Here is a 22327-nt window from a genome sequence, read left to right on the forward strand (position 1 = left end):
CAGAGACCATTGCTCAACTCTAGGTGATCTTGGTAGAAATGATTGAGATCCAGAGCTGTGATCTATAAAGAACATCCTCTCGTAGGTATCGCTACTGCTGCAATACAGCAGTGTGGATGCTCATAGTAATGGCATCATCTCTGGATCAGTTAAGCGGAAAGCGAATTGGAAGAGGTCCAAGGTAGAAAAAAAGAGAAGAAGAGATGTGTGAATTGACTAATCGTTCAAGGAACATCATGACCACAGACGTCAGTGCCACAGGTCAGTAATCATTCAGTTCTCTTGGAGACGCAGCTTTCTTGAAAAAAGGGTTGATCACTGACTAACTCAGGGAGAGATTGGAAGTGTCAGTGCAGGAGCCTGCTAGCTGGACAGTGGTCCTGTCTGAGGACGCAACCTTCTGTCCCACCAGAGCCTGGTGCCTAATTCTGACTCTTTTAAAGGGTCCGGCTCTGTTAGGATGAGTGAGGAACTGTCTTGTATTACTGTATTATTATTTTATGATTTTGGGATCTGGGATAGTTGTGTTGGAAGAAAATTAAGCATTTTGACAGGGGCACATTGCAACTCAATTAATGATTTAAGACTGCATTGATGAGGGAACGTAGCACTTTTGTCAAGACCCATATCATGAAGAGATTTATTTCATTCTAGTTGTGTGAGCCCTTCCTACCTCCCAACAAACTGTCCTTTGCTGCAATGCAGATCATATTTGTGGTATTTTATTTTACTCCTAACTGCAGGAAACATAGACCAGCAGTACAATACTTCGCACCCTAAGATAAGATGAGGGAAAAAAAAATCCCAAGGCTTCAAGATGACAAACTGCGTGACTTCAAAACCAGAAACTCCTCCTCAACTGAGAGCTTTCCACTAGTGTTTTATACTTTCAGTTATATTAGTGTTAATTGTTATTCAGAAAATGGAAAAAAACAGAGAATAGAACAGCAGAGATCAATGTCTTCCAACTTATTTCATAGATACATCACAGACTCCAGCCAAAATGCTACTCTGTGCAGCATTTTATGGGACGGGATGTTATGGCAGTCTGACTGATAGGTCCTAACTCTTTGGGTTTACCTTTATTTTTTAAGCATCAGTATATAAGCAGTATATAATAACTTACCTATTAAAAAACATTCCACGGCACAGAAAGAAATTTAGGTACTCAGAACGGCAAATATCTACAGGCTGTATTTAGCAGCAAAATACAGTTTTTAAGTATCTGACAAAACCTGAATGGGCGACTCATATTGCTTGTTAAGCCATTTAAACTGGCTTAGCCATTTTGTACATTGTTCTGTGTTTACCCTTGACGTATAACAGAGCTCAGTTTACAGCCAACACAGGAAATGTACTTGTTAATCGGCTTCACCCTTCTGGATACCAGAAGATGTCACTGGAAAAGTACAGAAATTGAAATAATAATATGAACGGCGTCATCGCCGATGCTTAAATGCACACTGACAAATTGGATATATCTGCACTTTATTAAGCTGATATGTTAAATTAAAAGGAAAGCAAAAACAGCAGGGAAATAGCACCTTTAGAAACATAATTACAGAATACAGGAGGGGAAAGTGTCCATTACAAACAGCCTTTCGCCTAACACTGCCATATGATGTCATTAAATAAAATGGCTGGCTGATGCAGAAACAGATTGCTAGAATTACAATAAACAATAAAATAGGGGACAACTTTGGTTAAATACGTAAAAGTATCCCGTGACTTTCTTTTATTTAATACCTCTATCTGATTGAACGCCTTATACAAAAGATATAGTATATATTTTTTACCTATAATCTTTAAAATATTATTATTATCTCAATGAATACTAAATAGTTCAGACATTCTCATTTAAAAGAGTGGTAAAGAATCCCATTGTCGGTAACCGATTTGCAGGTGGTGCTTAATCTCTCCACATTATATGTACTACAGAATTTAGAATAGTAATTATCAGCTCATATTCACATAGCAACAGGCCTCGAAAATATATAGCGAAAAACGTGATTGTGCATACAAATACTGCTGTACAAATGCAACGCAGTGAGAAGTATACAAAAGGTAATAATATACCATTAAGGGTTTGACTATACCCTTTTTGTGCTAAACATCAAGTCACATTAGAAGAAGCTGGTTTTGAGCATGTCTCAAATACATTATACTAAAAAAAATCCTTGTTAACAATCTAAAGTACAGTGCATATCTATAGGTCAAAATAATTATGTTCAGACAACAGAAAGCATTGTTCTAAATTTAACCTCGAAAAGCACTGATGTTACATTCACAATATTCAGACCAGGGGGGATGCCCCACAAAGCGGGATTTCTGGCTTAGCTGGATAACTTGTTGGATTTAAGGTAGGCTGAGCTAGATGGACTTCATCTTTGTTTATTTACATTTAACCCAAACTACCTTAAATCCTAAGCAAGAAATCCTGCTCCGTGAAACAGGCCTGAGGAGTCCACACTTGTTTACAATCAAAAGAAGGGGTGACATTCATATTCAACCAAACAGTCATTGTCACATCACTGCAGTATTTCACTTGGGTAGAAGAAAGTAAAACACATATTTGCTTTTTTCACTTGAAATATTCAAGGAAATAATGATTAGATTACTGGAGTGAGTGATACTGCATAAATATCATACCATAACAATTTTGTTAGTTACACTGAGACTTAAGAATTTCCCACCAAATTCAACTTTAACGCAGACCTGCATGTCAGGTACCATAAAAGAAACAAATCTAAAATTTCCTGACTGATATTTGCCAACCCTAAACCTTAAAATCAATCCTTCATTTTGCATTTTTCAAGTCACAGTATTGTTGAAAATGATCATTGTTGATATTCATTGCCACCTCACCCACTCCAAAGTGATATTTATATAAGATCACACAACACTGTCGGGTAAAATAAAAAATGACCTACGATCACATTTAGCTCTTCTTGATTTAGCAAATAAAAAAAAAAAAACATAATGTTTAACGAAGCTGTGGAAGACTATAGTATATTTTGGTCACTAACTTGGCAGCTCGAGAGAAATTAAATAAATTAAATAATGACCTAACATCAACCTGGTTAGCATATAATGTAGCCGGCTAGCCAGACAGATATAAAACTAAACCGCTGCCATGCTATATTCTTTGCGCAAACACACAATTCAGACTTCTAGCTTTATTCGACTGTTGCATCTTTAAAATACCCCAGCAGATAAAAGTTACAATTTAACCTGAAATTAATACAGTGTAGCTAACAGACAGTGATGAATTACACATAGTACAAAATACACCAGTGATGAGAGAAAACCGCCCATAGACAAAGACTGATAATAATGCCAAATATCATTTACGTGCTATTTGGTATATTCGGTCAGAATTAAAAAAGTACCAAAAAGGCTTGTAGTTCTCTGAAATGCAGTTGTGCTATTGGCTGATTCGCTGTGGACATTTTTTTTTGCATTGGGATCAGCCAGACTGACGGCCAGCATAAAGACGTTATTCACATTCCACTTAATGTCTACAGGCAAATGTTTCCCGATCCGGCCGACGTTTTTGCTCCCTCCTAGCTCCCTGTCGGACAGTCCACGTTCTTTACCCGACTGCTGGGAGGGAGCAAAAATGTGGACTGTCTGTGGGTGCCCCAGGATCGGATTGGGAAACACTGCTACAAGTGGAAAAAGATGCTCCCCCCAACTGTGTCTGTGAGATTAGGCCGACCCCATACCCATTACAGGACTGGTGAACTAGTGTGTCTAAATTGCCCATAGTGTCTGATTGTGTGTGACTATGTATGTGCCACACGGTGGACTCACTAACTGTTCAGGATGTTCCCCTGCCTTATGTGCTGTGCCCCCCCCCTCGAATAAGCAGTTAGAAGATTGGTGGATAGATTTTTACTTCCCCCCCAACTCCAAACCATTCTCTGAGCTCCAATCCACTACAGAAATCAACACTTCCCATTCTCATCCTCTTTCCCTGAGCCTAAACCAGAATGACAAACTGCTAAGATACCCTTAAGCAGTCCAGTTTTCCCATAATGCCATGCTTGCAGATCTGCAGGGCTATCTGCTCCACTGATGATAAAGCATCCGGTTCGGAAAAACAAAAGGGTCAGCAAGTTACCACCGGCACAAACATCAGTGCTCCGTTTCATCAGGGGGCCCTTAGCTCCATATGCTGAACAGAAACAGGAGACCCCTTTAAAACAGGACTTATTGCTTATAGTTACTTCCATGAAGGGAGAGATTCCCAAATCTGCCTTTCTAGATGAATGCATGCAGAGAGAATGAGATATTATTGACTCCTTACCTCTATAAGTAAAACAATTATGCTTTTATGTATATCAACACAAACTGAATATTGTAAAAAGTGTACAAAATGATCCAAGTGGAAAAATACACTGGACCCCTCTCTGCATCAAAAGGGTGACCTTCAATTTAATTAAATTCAATGCAATTCAATTCGGCACCTTTCACAACCCAAGGTGCTTGACATTATTATGTCATTTATACAGAATAATACACATAAAGCGAAAAATGGAAGAAAGAAAGAAAAAGAAAGAATAAAAGGCCAAAAGACAACGGAGGAGAGGAACCAAAAACTCCCAAGTATGGAGAAAAAAAAAAAATCACTGGGGGTCCGAGGTCACCTGGCTGCCCAACCCCCCTGGCAGACTAACATTATAAAAACAGAAAAAATGGGCCTGTTTAACCTGCTTAAGCTGAACACGAACGTGACTGTGTGTAGCAGGAGACTCAAAAAAGAGGAAAACTCACTGCAGCCTTCCTGGCCCCTCATGTGAAACTGCACAGTCATGTCAAACTGCACAGTCATGTCAAACTGCACAGTCATGTCAAACTGCACATGCAGAGACACACAGGCCAAACAGAGGAAACAAAACCAAATAAATGTGAGGAACATGGCAATGGGAGGAAGGGCTTCTATAGATCGTCACCTTATTTGAACACGTCAAAAACTGGCAAGGCCACATTTCACACTGAGCATCTGACATCGGGGTGGGGGGGTTCTGAGGAACTGGTACGTCACGGAAGGTGTCGGAATGTGCCACACCTGGGACACCAGCGATCACGAAACATTAACCTGTCTGGGGCATTTCGCTCGAATGTGCACATGCATGCTGATGCAGCTCTCCTGACAAGGCCTGCTTCCTGTCGTTTAAGCTACATTGGTTCACTTCCTGGTACAAAGGGAGCGTCAAAACATGTTACATCATGGCAGGGAACCCACACAAGGCCTGCTCATGAGGGACATGACCTTTGTCCCGCGTCCTGTGACATCAGTATATGCAGATTCTCCAAAAACGGGTAAACACAGAAGACTAAAACGACGGTCCCTTGTGAGATCTGCAGCCTTGGCCAGAACACTGCGAAGATTAGAGACAGAGAGAGGCTAGGGACATAAAAAAAAACATACTCTGCACCCTTCCGCTTGTACAAAATAATGGCAAAGGGATGAGAGAATCCTCAAAGCACAAAAAAGGCAGAAATGAGACATGCTACACCCTCGCAACAGCAAAGCGTCTCACCACAGGCGCTCAAAGACACCCAAGGAGGAGTTCAAAGGAAGGCGGGCGCTGACTTGTTAGCCACAACGCCTACGGGGAGATGGAGGTATGTAAAGTCTGGAGGCATCTCAGTACCTTCAGGTGACTTCAATACTGATACAGAGCAAGCAGCTGGAATATTCTAGTAACTTCCTCAAACGTATCTATGCTTGTCTGTTCTGTACGGAGAGCGCACTGCAGTCAATGCTGACTGTCTTTAAGGTGTATCTGTCGAGCTATTGGACAGCTAAGCTGCTATAGGTGCACCCTCAGATCTCCTGGCTTTCTGACAGGCGGGTCCCCTTGGGAGAAGCTTGTGGGTGGCATGGATGCCAACATGTGGGAGAGCAGAGTGGGCAAGCAGGAATCAGGGAAAATGGACCAAAATGAAGGGTAGGGTTAGCAATGAGGCACACTGCCATTAGCGCATCGTAAGTCGCCTTAATTTAGGACATACATCACCATTATACGCAAGAGCCATTTGGTGAGACCTCACTAAAGAGTCAGAAACCCACTGCTACTCTGCAAACCGGGCGACTCAACACCTTCTGTAAGTGAAGCATTCTGTAATGGTGTATTGATAAGTCACCAATGGGGGAAAAAATATCTAAACATACCAGCGTTACATTCAGAATAATTAATTAGCGAGGAAACAAGAATAGATATAGTATAAAACAAACCACCAAGTCAAAACAGATGCACTAGGTTCTGTGTGTAGTACGGACATAGTACAGTCCTACCAAAGGTATTCCACTCACCAACTTGTATATGTGATGTTATGAGTAGTGCAGGTAATTATCTACAAAAAATCATGACGGAAGTAAACAAACAAAGCAAACAAAAGCTTAAGAGACTCCTCACCTGCAACATTCGCCTTAAGATTTCACAATATAATTGCAATGTTAACCTACAGCTGGGTTCCCCATTTCTGGTTTGGGGGCGTGCCAGTTTGCAAAACAGTTTGCAGATTTCCGTGCTCAGGCACACCGACTAAATATGGTAATTATCTGATTAAGATGTGGAGCAGGAATATCTGCAAAATGCGATGGACTCTGGCTCTCCAAGGCCAGAATTGGGCATCCCTGACCAACAGTTTTCTTTCCCGCGATTTTATGCAAAGGTTCTGATATCGTTCATGGGAAAACACCAATCAGCCTTTAAAACGTCATGGAAAATGTTTGACCCGAACCACAAATTCAGAATTACGATCGTCAGATCTCCTGCTAATCCGCAAATAGATCTGTGATAAATATGTAACTACAGACATTCATTCCTGAGATTTAATGTGTGTTTATTTTCATTCAGCTACTTGACCCCCCCCGGAGTTCCTGGGGTGTGCCGCACCAACATTTAATGTTATATTGTGACATCCTTGACCAAGAAATCAACAGCAAATTAAAAAGAAAACCAAAAAACAGGTTTGCCTCTCAACCAACACACACACCCTCACCCCCCCACACACAGTGACATGCACACCCTCACCCCCCCCACACACAGTGACACGCACACTGTGCAGTGCGACCCGGTGAGTGGGGACCCACATGCAAACTGGAAGACGGCTTGTCAGGGTGTGTGTGCTGATTTCAGACTAGACATGGGGGGGTTCGTATCTAGGATCGCGTGCGTAGAAACGCCTGTGCTCCCCAAATCATTCGGACGGACGGGGGCCGCAGGTACGGTGGTGTCACACGCCGTGAGCGACGTGGCTTCGTGCGGTTACCTCGGCGAGGCGTTTCCACAGCATGCGGGGGCGCGGCCAAGGTGGGGCTACCCCAGCTTGGTGATCTGAAGGCTCCCGGTGATCCGAATGGTGTCGATAGCCCGCAGCGACGCCACCCGATGGTAAAAGTCAAAGAGCTGGTGGCCGTCGACAAATATCCGGAATCGCTGGTGCTCACAATGGATCTCGATCTGTGTGTATTGAAATACGGGGTGGTGAGAGGTGGTGGTGGTGAGGGGTGACTGTTTACTAATCAAACCGGTGGGTAGTTAAAGGCAAAGGGAGGGAGGAAGAACAAGACTGCAGGCCACCTTCAAACTATGGATAGGTAACCTGAAGGTCATTGGTTCTAATCCCAGATGGGGGCGGGGCTACAGCACAATAATTCACCTGCATTTTTTTCAGTCCTTAGATGAAATTATATGATAAACAAGACCCCTCCACTTCCTCCCACAATCCCTGCCTTTTGATGATAGATGAAATATGCCCCCCTCCCCCAGGTACCCGAAAGGGCTGGTCCTCGATGAAGGGGAAGTACGGGATGGGCTTCTCAGGCTCCTCCCACTCCCCAGACACACAGGCCTTGCGCAGGAACTGCCGGTCCACGAAGCGGGCGCAGAGCTCCAGGGCCACGTCAGTGGGTGGCTCCTCCGCCGAGCCGCGACCACACGTCAGGCTGATGTCGAAGCTGCAAGGACGGATGGCGCTATCTTTAGGGCCAGCAGGCCGGGCTGGGGATGGGCTCACGAGTCGGACAGCATTGACTAAGTCATCCAAAGAGGAAACTCCACTAGTGCCGATAAGAGTACATACGCCCGCACAGCAAATATACCACACAATAAAGGGCTATTTATGCGCCTGTCTGTTTCACTTCCACATATCAGAAGTGTGTTTTGCAGTTACTTGATTGCCACTGGGAAAACCACCTAAAGTAACTTTTATGTAAAGAGCTACAGCAAATCGAATTTAAATCACTGGATGACGCAGCTTAACAGCAAATCGTTTGGCAAGTATCTGAGAACCTTTAGTCCACTATAATACCCGGTAATATGAAAGGCCCTCAATACCGAAGCACTTTTTAAGCAAGGCGGTGAACTGCTAAGGCAAAGAGAGTGGAGTTTTGTTCAGAACCATGCAATTACGGTGGATAATGGCGTCTGACTGCCCCCCCCCCCACGCATGTTCAGTGAAAGTGGCTGCAGACGGTTCGGCATGCCAGCTTGTTTCTCGGGAATTAATGCGAGTAAACCGCCTGTCAGCTGAAGCAGTGGCTGAGACCATCAGCCTCTGACCATCAACGCCGAATGCTGTCAGTAGATCTGTTTTACTTTTACAGAGTCTTCAGTAACCAAAAAGACACACTTGTCGAGTGCATTCTACCAGACAATGCTATATATTAGTCCCCCCTCAATAATGCACACAGAAATAACTAACATTATATAGAAACATGTATTTTAATGATGGAAAATTCCACCAGGTAAATAAATAAACAACCAAGTAAAATGTCTTCTACCTGCATTTAAACTATTGACATGAGTTCTATAGTACATCAAATATTTATAAGGACTTTTGAATGAAAACGTTTTCTACTTTACATTGGGTAAATGCTGAGTTGGAGCTCAGTGGAATTACCTTTTAGGCTCTGGATCCACTATGCCCATGACAATGATCTTCTTTCCTGGTCTCATCCCACCTTTGATGCGGCCGCTGAAAGGAACTGCCTGGTTCAGAGAGTAGGATAACATTCTTGAAGAGGTGTCCATAACACGACACTGAGATATAGCCTACAGCCTGTCCCAGACAGGAGGGGTACACCTCGGCCACTTCATGACAGGGCACACCCCATAGGCAATTTAGAGATAACAATTAGCCTAACTGCATGACTATGGACTCGGGTCGGAAATCTGAGACGGCAGAGAAAACCCACATGAAGAGGGAGCACATCCAAACTCAGAGCAGAAGCAGGATTTGAACCCACAACCCTCAGTGCCACCTTCACATACATCATATGTCAACAATTACTACACATAAGGGTGACAAAAATACAAATAAAATGCATTACCAGTAATCGTATATCTTCTTTCTCAGGTGAGATCAGTGCAGGCTTTTCTAAGGAATTGCTCAAAGGCCCATCTTCGATTTTCTTCAATTAAACAAGAAAAGAAAGGAGTTTCTTCAACATCACCCCACAAACGCTTAACTATTTAAGGAATATAACACCCACATTCAGCTAATGTCTATTAATCGCTCGGTAACTGCTGGCGCATTGAATGCTATGCATTTTTAATGAGACCGGTACACCTTTAAGGCAATAAAGCAAGTGTCTAAACGTCCCTCATATTTAGGACTGCAGACAGATTGCGATCTTGCGCTTTGGTCCTAAAAGTAATCGTAACAATCTTATATTCGCGTAAAAAGCCGCATTATCCGAGCAAAAAGAGCCGTCTTTTTCCAGAGCACCTATTTATAGGTACGTACTTTCAGTCCGCCCAAGGTGGACATGCAGCACGTATTCAAACGCAGGTATTTACACATAGATCTCACTGTCGCTTTCATTACCGATCTTTGCCCAGTCACCGAAACGATACAGGTATAGGGGCAGCATAAGGAGCGTCACATGGGGGGCATCCATGTAGGGAAAAAAATCCTATAAATTGATTTACGTAAGAATAAACATAAGACTTTAAGTGTAATTAAATATACTTACAGTAGCGTCATTTTCCGTCCCTGACACCGCCATCTTGCACGCGAAATGGCATAGGACAAACAAATTGATCGGCTGGGTGAGTGATAGCCTCGAGCAAAGGAGCGTGTGAGGGGCGGTGATCGAGGCTCCGAGCGACGGACGGTGCGAGTGCTTTAGGAGGCGGCCGCAGGCGATAGAAGCCGGCGCCCACTGCCTATCTTCACCCTGACATATCGGGATGAACGCTGACGTCGGCTGAACGGAGGCTTAATCCCAGACAAGACTTAAACCGCAATTATCTACTTTTTTCTTTACGCCCTCCTTCCTGAAGGACCAGATACGATAAAAAAAAGGAAAAAGAGATCCACTACAGCTGCATTGCAACAGTGTCGTGAAACGAGAATTAATTGATTAATATTGCAAAATATTCCATATTTGTAAAGAAAGAAACCTCCGTATTTCCAAGTTATATTTTGCTGGTTATCAATGTGCTTATGATCAAACCGGTTTGTATAAATTCAATACCGGTCTACCGCATTTGCAGTAAATTGATTGATGTATTTTAAGGGAATACCCCCGAAATCCATCTATAAGGCGCCGTTCTGTGGTTATCTGGGACATTGCAGGAAATAGCTATAATGTACAAGGACCGCAAGGAATTCCTTTGTAAAAAAATTACAGTTTCCGCATTTATGTTCCCGAAAAAAAAAATCGGTAGGAAAAAAATGCAATACTGATTTGTTTTGCGCAATTCCCCGACTTCTATGCATCTTCTCCGCAAGCATTCACGCTGTCTTCCCCCCACCTGCTCTCTGTGGCCGTGCTCAGTGCTGACTTCATGTGGTAAGAGAGCAAACTCACATTTTGTAGGACTGAGAAGGACTTAAACGCGCTCATCCTCATGTATAATAAAAGGTATTTTCACGTACGCCAGCATAATTTAAAGTTGTTAGAATATATTTCAATCATTTATTCAACTGTAACAAATGCGCCTATTGTTATGTGGAAGACAAGCATTAGTATGACAGAGTTTATATAACAAGAACAAGAATAACAAGAAAGTCACTTTACATAGTTATAATCGATGCATAGTTGATAGTAATGATAGATACTTTTACGCAAAGAAAACTGCAGTGTTGCATGGCTTCTTATTAAATCTTCTGTCATTAGTAATATTCATAAAATATCCGCTTGTATGCTTATTTCACTGATGTGTAACAGGAGTGAAGGCGTCTCCGAGGCTCACGGAAGCTGACGGTCTTAGCCGGTTTGAAGAACTAGAGTGTGCTCGTCAAATAGTCCCAGTCAGTCATCACCTGCAGAAGAAAGCTGGCCAGTCAATAAACCATTAGTTTTTTTCCCCTCCCAAATATATCCAAGACCATTCAATAAATCCAGAGACGAGATGAAAGCTTGTGGTAGGAATGACCTAAATACTACATTAGCTGAAGCCTGCCAAGATTGTGATGCCACGCTGAGAAGGATGCCGAGCTGTTGCTAGGATACCAGCGTTTTGGGGTCACATGAGAAATTCCCCCCATTGCCTTTGTTCCCCAGAATTGCGGCTTCATCCAGACATAGCTCAACACACCATATCTACACAAAAAAACTGTATGTGTATGATTTGTACTTTGTTCATTAGTTTGATTAGATTTAAATAATATAGTTATATTGCAAAGCATAGATCATGTATAACATAGTCCTACTGTGCGTTGAACTGGATTTTACAATAATAGAGCCGTTCACCTGACCACTGTTCCCAATTTCAATAGAGCCCTACCTTGCTACAATATGTTTATTTATAATTCTATAAAACACATATAATAAATTGAATTCAGATCCTGTCCAGGTCTGAAAAATCATAGTTCTGACCATTATACTCACAGTAGCGCAAGGGAGCTGGGCTTCAATGTTTCACTGATACATGTATAATATGGTTGTTTATATTTAAACGCTATCTTCCGTAAGAGGATGATTCGGTTCAGGAGTAACTGTTCTTGGTAGAATGGCTACTGTGATGCATTACGCTATAAGCAGAGGCTGCTGGTAGTGCCGAACGGTTGGGGGTTGAGCTGGAGGGAGCAGGATGCCGTCGTGTCAATGCACCCAATCAATATTTAAAGTTCCATAGCATGTTGGGAAGCCAGACCCTTAACGGATGACACAGAATGTTGTAGAAGGAGGGTGGGGGATATCTAAGGAGCTCTGTTTCTGTGGAGCGCGCTGGAGGAAGCTTTGTGCTGAACACTACACTTTCCGGGCTGGATTCAAGCCTGGCTTGGAGAGAAGGTGCCCAACACGCTCACAATTAACGAAAAGACGTTCACATCTGATACAGCAAGGATAACGGCAGCTCTATATATACAAATTCTACATATTACCAAGTTACTGGAGGATGTGTCCTATTCCATAGGATCGATAATATCAAGCAGCTGCCAAGTGGTTCATCCCATAGCTTCAGCTCTGCTATGATTTGGGGTTTTAACATACTCACATGTGGCTAGCTAGACTTAGCTTGGCTAGCTAGACTTAGCTTGTCGCCATTGTGAGCAATGCATGATTCAGATAATAGTTAGTGCCTTTAGCTATAGTGTGTAAAAACAGCAACATGATTGATTCACCTACTGTGGGTATAATCACCTGGCAGCGAACGTACTAATTAATTACATTTTGTACAATGTTTATCACAGATGCAGAAATGATTTACAAGAAACACATTAAAGGTGGAACATTAATTGGTTCAAATGTAGCCTCCATACACAAAGAGCGAGGGACAAGAATCATGCTGACAGCCAACGGCAACAGTGTTATTCGTTGAACCACCTTGTCGCCCTGTTTTCTGGATATGTTTTAATTAAAATGTGAAAGTATATTTAAATAGATTAAAGTGTTATACATAACCACAAGGTGGCGCTGTTTATAATTTGTCACGTGGTGTTACATGGTGTTCTGCAGCGTTCCAATTTCATATTCAATTATTCTTGGTGTGTTATACGTTCTAAATATTAATGTAGATTTCTAATTCATGAATTAATTTGCAGATCATTCATGGACAGTATTATTTAAAATACTGTGTCTGTAGACATCATTCAAAACGATGTTGTCACGTTTCATACACAGAATAACCGTTTTCTGAATGTCATTTCGACAAAATTCAACTGATTTTGGAATTTTATTATTTGTTTTTGTTCGGGACCTTTAGGAATGATTGATCGTTGTGTAATTACGTTCTTAGTTTAAATGAAAATAGAGCATTGCATTTGCGAAGTAATATATAAGTAATAACATAAAGTCACTAGAAAATATGTTATTAAAACTATTTTGAGTTTGGCTGGTGCTGAAACAGGTTCTCGGTTGCACGTTTCTTTTCCCGTCTCTCCCAGATGCTTGCAGCGCTCAAACTTCTACATGGTACTGGCGTTAATGTCACTTGGGGAAGTGACTTCCTGTGTAACCGTGATTCTACAGCAGGCAAATAATAACATTACAAAATGTAAGCTCGAGTTGAGTCCACATGCTCGTTTAGTATTTTCCCGTCATTTCCAACATGGCTTTGAACTACAAAAGGATTTTAATGTAAGTCAAAAGGTTTTTGAATTGCTTTTGAAGCGTCCTTTCAGTGAACGTCTCCTTTTGAGAAATACGACTCTTGGCCACCAAGGGGCGCCTGTAGTACATACCTTAATTGCTCAGTGCAGTTAAGGTAACCAGAGAACGTCAGAATTATCTTACATTATTTATTTGCTTGTCCAGTGTTACACTGACTGCATTTTATACAGCGTTATACAGTTGGATATATTCTGACGTTTTTTCGCATGCGTGCTTTGTAGAATACAGCTAAACTCCATGAGTTATATCAAGCACTGCTGATCCACTAATCTTTAATCTGAGTCGTCATAGATATTAATTAGAGCTTTTAAATAGCTTATCTAAGTCGTACCTAACTAGAATATGCAGTCAAACGTATAACAAATGTATCATAAAGAATAAAGGTTGTCTTAATCATTACGTACTAGGGCTTCATGTACGTAAATGAATTAACGCAAGTTCCTGTATCGGATGTCCAGTGGTAAAGCCCATTCTTTTTTAATAAGAGTTGGGCGTCAGAGGGAATACAGGTGTACTATTGTTTTTGCGTTATTGTTTTGAGTAAACAGGAAAACCTCCATCTGATTACGTCATCACCCTGCTAAGACGTAAACGCGATTATACGTACTTAACGAAATGACGGTGACCGCACAAGTTTAAACTAGACTTTAAGTATCACGTGAAAAGCGTATTTCTAAGAATGTATTGCATGTGTGTTTTTATAGCTGGAACAGTCTAATCCAGTGGTTCTCAATCTCGGTCCTCAGGTCCCACTGCCCTGCTTCTTTTCCAGCTATCCCTGCCCTACACACTGCTGATTACCTGGATCAGGTGTGTTCAGTCAATCAGAAGCTGAAAGACAGCTGGGACTTGTGTGTAGGGCAGGGATAGCAGGAAAACAAGCAGGGCAGTGGGGCCTGAGGACCGAGATTGAGAACCATTGGTCTAATCTCACATTTTCTACAACCTCAATTACTGAGAAAGGAACTTTGATATCTGCAGTAGTGTTACCTGCTGCTGGGAATATTCTGGGCCATGTTAATCACTACTGTGCATCAGGGATGGTCCTGTGGCCGCCCAAGGCCGCCCATTCAGGGATGGTCCCTCCCATTCAGGGATGGTCCCTCCCATTCAGTGCTGCCACTGAGTGACACAGCACCTCTGACAGCTATGTGTGTACGTGGTTAGATATCAGACGGAATGTACCGTTGAGAGGCAAAATGAGCCTGTAGAGTGATTTTGTGGCCAAGTCAATTGATTTTCTGCTGGCCCATTCACACTATGATTTCTGACTCCACTATTGCTTAATCACATTGCTGATTTACCCAGAAGTCAAAAAATGTCACTATTATTACAAATGAAAGGCTATGTGATTTACTTAGCCACTGCAGAGCTTATACTGTATATCTGGAGAGCCGGACTCCAATCCATCCGGACAGCAGTGGTACCTCCTACTCCGCCTGTTACTAGGAAACCAAACGTCTGCCCTGATGATGCTGTAAGCCCCGCCCTCAAACAGGGTGATGCAGCTAAGGGTGTTTGCTGTGACACCCCCCACCCACCCAAGGGCATTTATTTGAGTATGGACTGTGGGGATAAGCTCCTACCAATATTCTGGGATTATGATATGCATTTTGGGGGGGCTGATTTGGTCCCTACCAATGTTGAAACCAAACCTACACCCTCGGATATTCTACACACACAAACACACACACATGTTTGCTTACATATCCTTATGGGGGCTCTATTCATTCCTATGGGGAAAATTCTAATTCCAACACGGCGACCTTAACCCCCACCCAGCCCTAACATTAATTATAAGTAACCTAAGAAAACATGAGACTTTTTTTTCAGTTTTTAGTTTTTTGATTGCATTTACAGATCTTTGTGGGGACCTGAAAAATGGTCAAAACCATGTCAAAAAATGTTTTTTATCACATTGTGGGGAATGCTATATAAATACAATCCACACACACACACACAGCATTAGTAGCAGTCCTCACATCCTATAACCTAACAACCTTGATCTTACCCAGTGTCCTCTTACACCCCTGGCTGGCAGACGAGGTTTATGAAGACACAAACAAACAAAATGGCTCCCATCCTTAAGGTGACATGACCCATTCTTTAATAACAGTAACAACAATGAAACTCATATTTACTCTGTTTTCTCTGGTATCCAGGGAATATCTGTCAGATTCCTATCATGGGTTTTTTGGTTTTTTAAAAAATAAGCTGCTGACTTTGCGGGAAAGACTGCCCTTTGCCGGTCGGTCCTCGTCACATTCAGTCACATCTTGGTCATGCTTGCACCCCGATCTATGAGAAGCTAAGGTGACCCAGAACGTGGCAGTAGGGTCAAACCATGAATTGGACAGCAGTCTGTGAAGTGGACCTGCCGGTGGGTGGATTTGGTTGAACCAAAGCACTCGCCAAGGACCAAATCAGCGACGCCTCTCACTTTCTGAGGGAATTATTCAGTACCCAGTGTAGAAGAACTGTCAGCTGGAGCGTGATGCTTGGGTTTCCATTACTCATCCATTATTTACCTTCCTACTTGCGGCTACAAAGATCCACGAACTACACAGCATTTCCACATGAATTAGATTAGGCTTTTTTTTTTGGGGGGGGGGGGGGGGGGATGTCACCACAGCAGAGACCTTTTGTTCCTTATGCACACAAAATGCGCGTTTAAGAACCAGCTTTGGAGCTCGCAGGAACAGAAGAAGCTTAGCAAGGCTGCAGCGTCCGGCAAATGGAGAATTAATCCCATGTCTTAAATTTCACCTGGCAAAGAGAAGCAGGAAAGCCAGTGAACCCTCCCCCATAACCTCTTCCGCGGACAGCATCAGAAGCGATGACGTAATTGCAGTGACAGCAGTACTAGCGCGGTAACAACACGCATGGCTTTATCTGCTAAAACCCTGACAGCCAGCCTGTCTTATTTACTGGACACCGTTAAGAAAGACAAGCTGCCACTGTCTCTCATGCACACCCCTTCTGACTTAACATCTCGCAAACCTGTTAAGGAATTGCCTTTCCATCCATGTTCTCCTGTGGCTCTTTGACTAGGATAACCTAGAGGAGTGAGCGAAAATGCAGAAAATACGAACGTAATGTTTCTGCATTTCTTACATTGTGTGCAACCATGTCTGGCGATATTCATGCACTGTTTGAACCTGTGCTGTATAATAATGTTGGATCACCAGTGATATGCTGTTTTAAAGGAAAATTGGCTGCCACAAAGTTTAACACATTACTGTCATATTCCCCTGCAGGGGGCGGTGTGTAGCTCAGCAGGTTAAGATCTCATGTGATTGGAAGGTTTCCGGTTTAAATCCCAGGACTGACAGACTCTTGCCACCAATGAGCCTCTGAGCGAGTCCCTTAATTCTCAGTTGCTTCAGGGACACTGTATGAATAGTTAATTTTGTGCTTGGATTCCAAGTTTCACTGTCATCCATATACAGCTGTAGAATTTAAAAAAAAAAAACCACTCCATGTTTTTATCCAGATCAGTATTTTTGAATCCTGGTTTAATGCTGGTTCTGCTGTCAGAAAGCTACGCTGAGCAGCAGGTTGCTTCCAGGTTCAAAATTTCTAAGACCGTAGTATACAAGAATAAGATGAAGCAGGAGACAGGTGCAGGTGTGAAGTGCACTGCTAGGACAGTTCGTATCAGGCTCACAGAAGCAGGACTGAAGTCCCACAAAGCAAGGAAGAAGGAAGAAGCCCTTCATTAATGAGAAGCAGGGAAGGACCAGGCTGCAGTTTGCAAAACATACATATATAACTCACAGACACATCCATAAATTGAGGAATGAATGAAACAAAAAATTGTACTGTGGTCTCTTAATTCTTTCCGCAGCGGTATCATGTGCGTGCATCTCAAAACAAGGCATGATGGGATATATGAAAAACATCTACAAATGCAAATAAAGCATCATTGCATTGTCCCTGTTCTGTTTTAAACATGCTTACTCCACAATTATGAGAGTGTATCACCATGAAATAAATAGACACTGATGCTGGAAGCACCACTATGTCGAAGAAACGTGCACAAATAGTATCAGCCAGAGGAAGAACGGGCAATTTGATTCGACGTATGAATGGATTTCCAATACAGATTCCTGGGATGAGTCAGAGAAAAATATGGATTTCATTTCCCCATAACTATTTTGTAAGGTGCGGTTCTGTTATTGTATAAGTTTGTCATATTTGTTTCTGAAATAATCATTATTATTAAGACCCTTTTTTGCTTTGGTCCACCCACGCCCCCCCCCCCCAGATTTCTGAATTGTCTTTTATGCATCTTATTCATAATGAGGTCTGGTGCTTCCATTTCTTTGCACGCTACAGATCACATGATACAGTGATGTCACAGAATGCAGGAAGCAGCTCAGGTCACTGTACCGCCCCCTGGTGACTGGGCAGATACCTCACAACCTCCTCAGAGGCAGGGAAACGTCTTGCCACTCTGGCTGAGTAAAGTTAATTCCTGCGCTGCTAGGCCACCTGTGAGGTTCGAGAAACTGCAATTACAGTTTCACAGCGGCAGCTGAGATCTGGCCAAACAGTCGGTGGCAGGATTGGGGTTGATGTGACTTTGGCTCAAACCCTGGACCATCAGGGATAGAGCCTCTCATACCTGAGGCATTGGGGTGTCTGTCATCGTTGGATACACAGAACTCTGGTTGACCACATTGTTCCTCAGCTTATCCTCAGTCAACACATCAAAGCAGAGATCAATGCCTTCCTGTGGTGATGTGCACACCCACCGTGCGAGCTGAGCCCCCCACAGGATGGTTGTAGGTATTGATCTCCTAATATGTCTGGGGGGGGGGAGTATGCTCTAGGGGGAGGCAGTAATGGCCCAGGCCACAGTGAGACCACCCTTTACTGGCACTGAGGAGATAGAGAAGGCAGCGTCTGGAAGAACACCCACACACCGGCCATATCCCAACTTTATTATAGCCACCAGATTGGCTGTAATGGGAGAAAATATGGTGGTACCGGGTGGGGAGGGGGGGGGGCGAGTAACTTTTGGAGCATCATGAAGAATAAAAATGACCTACAAATAATTTGATGCAACCCGATAACACTTCATTAAAAAAAGTCTCAGTTATATTCATGTTTTTAAAACAAAAGCTAATATCTGAGTTCAAAAACAGCACAGGATCTGGACAGGATGCTATGCCCCCCCCCCCGCCTTCAGAGGCATGGTACGGCCCACGGCCTAATGTAATAAGAACAAGTGGAGCGACTTGGGATCAAATTGGGGTCTAGAAGTGTGCAACAGTATCGCTAACCAAAGGGTCCTCACATCTCCACGGAACAAACAGGCAGCCATGTTGAGAAGGTCTTGTGATGGCTGTCCAGTTTTACAGAGCTTTCACTTTCTGGCCAGTATTTGGATCCCTTGATCTCTCTGTCACACATTGCTTGATGGCCAGTGACGGGGTGACAATGTTAGGACCTCTTTTTAGGCCTGTTATTAGATCTGAGGAGACTCACTAGTCTGCGTTAGCATAGTGGATAGTTATCAGACATACCAGTGACTGCAATACTCCCTTGAGGCTCCATGTACAGGAAGCGGACACCAGAAGTCACATGATCAATATCATGTCCAGACATAAGCAGGCTGCTCAGATTAACCACACGATTGGTCTAATAGACTCAACATGAAGGAGATTTTATTGGTTATAGAGTGCAGATGTACATACATTTGTATATACGGTTTTAATACACAAATCAGATGCAGGCTGGCAGATAAATCCTAAAATTAAACAACAGGCAGAAGATAAAAGTTGAAAGGTCAGTATATAATGGTAAAGAATGATATCTATTAGATATATCCTCTTTGCTCAGTTTCATGTCGTCAAACCAAGAAGTTCTGCAAACATGTTTATGTTACTCTTAACAGGAACTGTGATGCGTCCTTCAGCATTAACATGCAAATCAGCGTTGACATTTTCACTTAACGCTAGTTATATTATCAAAGGTATTTCTTTGCTGCTGTCAGGACAGTGGCATCGCTTAACAGAGGAAGTGCGGAAATACACTCGCTCTAGCCGAGGTGCTTGGATGCAAATCTTTGGGTACAAACATCACCAGCGCAGCTTTCAGTCGTGCAGGAAGCCTTATCCCTCCTGCCGTTTAATTATTAAGTCACCTTTTTCAATTATTAAGGCATATTCCTCGCATGAGCTGGATATTTTATTCTCGAATGTTGCCACCATGCAACTGGTGGTGACATGTGCCTGACAGTCATTGTCAGTTCGACAATAATGCCGCTCCGACAGGAAGCCTTTTCACATCGCAGTTGTACAGCGTTAATAATAGATAAAACGGAGCACAAAAGGGACGCGGATTTCCAGATAAATGGATGCAGGACAGGAACAAGTAACTGTCACCCTACTGGCTGCCACTGCGGCTCAGTTTACGGTGTCCGGTGTCTCCCTGCACCCCGATCCTCCAGGGGCTATGAAAGAGAAACCGTCGGCTCTTCAATTTATCCTGCTTTGAAGACACCTTACCCAAAGTTCAGCCCTCCATCTTCCACAACCAAGTCCAGACTGCCCATCATAAAGCTCAGCACACAAACAGGAATATTTTCATGGAAACAATTAATTAGAAACATGTTTGCCTTTCAGGACCAGTAGAGTATTATAGACAGTGCTATAACTGTTTATAAAATGGAATACATTATAGCCATGTTTATTATGCATTATGAATGTTCTATGAAGGTATCTATAGTGCATTATAGATGAGAGTTTCATAGAGTGTTCATAATGCATAATAAACATGGTTATAATGTATTACGCCTTTTAGTTATAGTCCTGTTTATAATACTTTATGAATGCATCATAATGCATTATGAAGGTATGTAAAACACATTATGATGCCAGCTTTAAGTAAAGTTTTACTGGAAATGGTTTACAGTAAAAAGATATTTAGACATTAACAAACAGTATTAATAAATAATAGACAACAATAAACAGTAACTGTGATCAGAATGTCAGGGAAAGAACTGCATGAAAGTCTGTAGTAATGGTTCAGAAATAAACAGTATTGCACAGTGGGTATTGCACAGTGGGTATTGCACAGAGGGTATTACACAGTGGGTATTGCACAGTGGGGTTGTACTGTATGAATGTTCTGTGAAGGTTCCTAAACAGTTATGGTCCATTCAGACAGTTGGTGGTTCCCTTCTTCCTTGGAGCAGCGCAACTGTTTCAGTCTGTTGCTGAAAGTGTTTGGCCAAGACAAACCTATAAATCGCATACAGATACTAGCTACCGAAAGAATAAATGAAAACATACACGTATAATGCGAAGGCAGGCATATGCAGGCAGAATCACTGCAGCCTGGCTTTTCCGTAAAGAACCTTTTTGTTTCGTTAAAGCCCCTTGAATCTTACACAGACAACCCTGCTGTCCCAAGATCCTTTACTTCATGTACAGCCATGTGCAAAAGTCTTCGACAGTCATAGGAAACGTTTGAGGCTATTCTTCTGGGTTGTAAGGGGATATGTACTCAGAAATTTAATAATAGAACATGTGGAAATCATGAGTAAAATAATTAAAAATAACATCAATTTCTTATGTTCTCCAAAAAGTTACTGATACCTTGTTGGATGGATAGATGATCACCGCTTCCCAAACCTCTCCTCAGGGGCACCTCAGCCATTCCATCCATCCATTTTCCAAACCGCTTATCCTACTGGGTTGTGGGGGGTCCGGAGCCTATTCTGGAAGCAATGGGCACGAGGCAGGGAACAACCCAGGATGGGGGGCCAGCCCATTGCAGGGCACACTCACACACCATTCACTCACACATGCACACCTACGGGCAATTTAGTAACTCCAGTTAGCCTCAGCATGTTTTTGGGCTGTGGGGGGAAACCGGAGTACCTGGAGGAAACCCCACAACGACATGGGGAGAACATGCAAACTCCACACACATGTGACCCAGGCGGAGACTCGAACCCGGGTCCCAGAGGTGTGAGGCAACAGTGCTAACCACTGCACTGCACCACCATGGCCCCCCCAGGAAAGATTGTGAAATGATTAAAGGTTAACACACGTTGACAGATGTAATATAGTTTTACATCAAAACAAAGATCCTTTAAATATTTTTCTGTGACTGCCTGTGACTATTGCACATTACTGTATATGCACTGGGCTATATACACAACCTGAGTTGAGGAGATGAGAAGAAAATTCCTTGTCGATATGCATCATTAAATGTAAATGTAAGGCACAAAGTTAGTGCTTGTGCACGTATTTTCAGGTATTGCTGAAAGCCCAGAGAACAGGATCAAATATCTCTCATCAAAAGGACACGGTCTACATTATGTGAGTATATGAGTGGGTATTGAAGGCTAAATTAACACGAAGCGTCATTTTACTTACTGCCCTTCAGGGGTTACTTCTAGAACTCTTTGTACTTCATGTGATGAATCACTGAAACTAATTTATAGAATCTGTAACCCACACCTTCCTTTGGCAGAACGGATGCTGTTTACTAAACCAGTGTTTCAACCTGGACTACAGGAACCCACAGCCGGTCCACGTTTTTGCTCCATCACAGCTCCTGGCTAGACAGTCCATATTTTTTATCCCTACCAGGAGCTGGGAGGGAGCAAAAACATGGACCATCTCGAGGTCCCCAAAATTGGGTTGAGAGACGCTGCTACACCATCCAGTGGACAGGATGTAACACCCCATGCCCGTATTGGCTGCCCTTGTCACAGCCTTTGATATGCCC

At 42.7% G+C, this 22327-nt stretch overlaps 1 protein-coding gene across 2 annotated transcripts; it reads right to left on the bottom strand.

Moving 5' to 3' along the window:
• Positions 1-1471: 1471 nt before the first annotated feature.
• LOC125725466 (galectin-related protein-like) lies at positions 1472-10349 on the bottom strand. 2 transcript variants are annotated; one of them, XM_049002400.1, is made up of 6 exons: positions 9992-10349; positions 9347-9427; positions 8917-9005; positions 7789-7972; positions 7285-7475; positions 1472-6363 (listed from the first exon to the last, which is right to left on the bottom strand). In XM_049002400.1, the coding sequence occupies exons 1-5, from the start codon at positions 10022-10024 to the stop codon at positions 7332-7334; spliced, it is 531 nt and encodes a 176-aa protein (XP_048858357.1). In that variant the 5' UTR covers positions 10025-10349; the 3' UTR covers positions 1472-6363; positions 7285-7331. The 2 variants fall into 2 exon arrangements, with proteins under 2 accessions (XP_048858357.1, XP_048858356.1); XM_049002399.1 differs by having other exon boundaries at positions 1472-7475; positions 9992-10348.
• Between the last annotated feature and the right edge of the window lie 11978 nt (positions 10350-22327).

This window comes from Brienomyrus brachyistius, unplaced genomic scaffold, assembly GCF_023856365.1.
Source record: "Brienomyrus brachyistius isolate T26 unplaced genomic scaffold, BBRACH_0.4 scaffold67, whole genome shotgun sequence".
NCBI lineage: Eukaryota > Metazoa > Chordata > Actinopteri > Osteoglossiformes > Mormyridae > Brienomyrus > Brienomyrus brachyistius.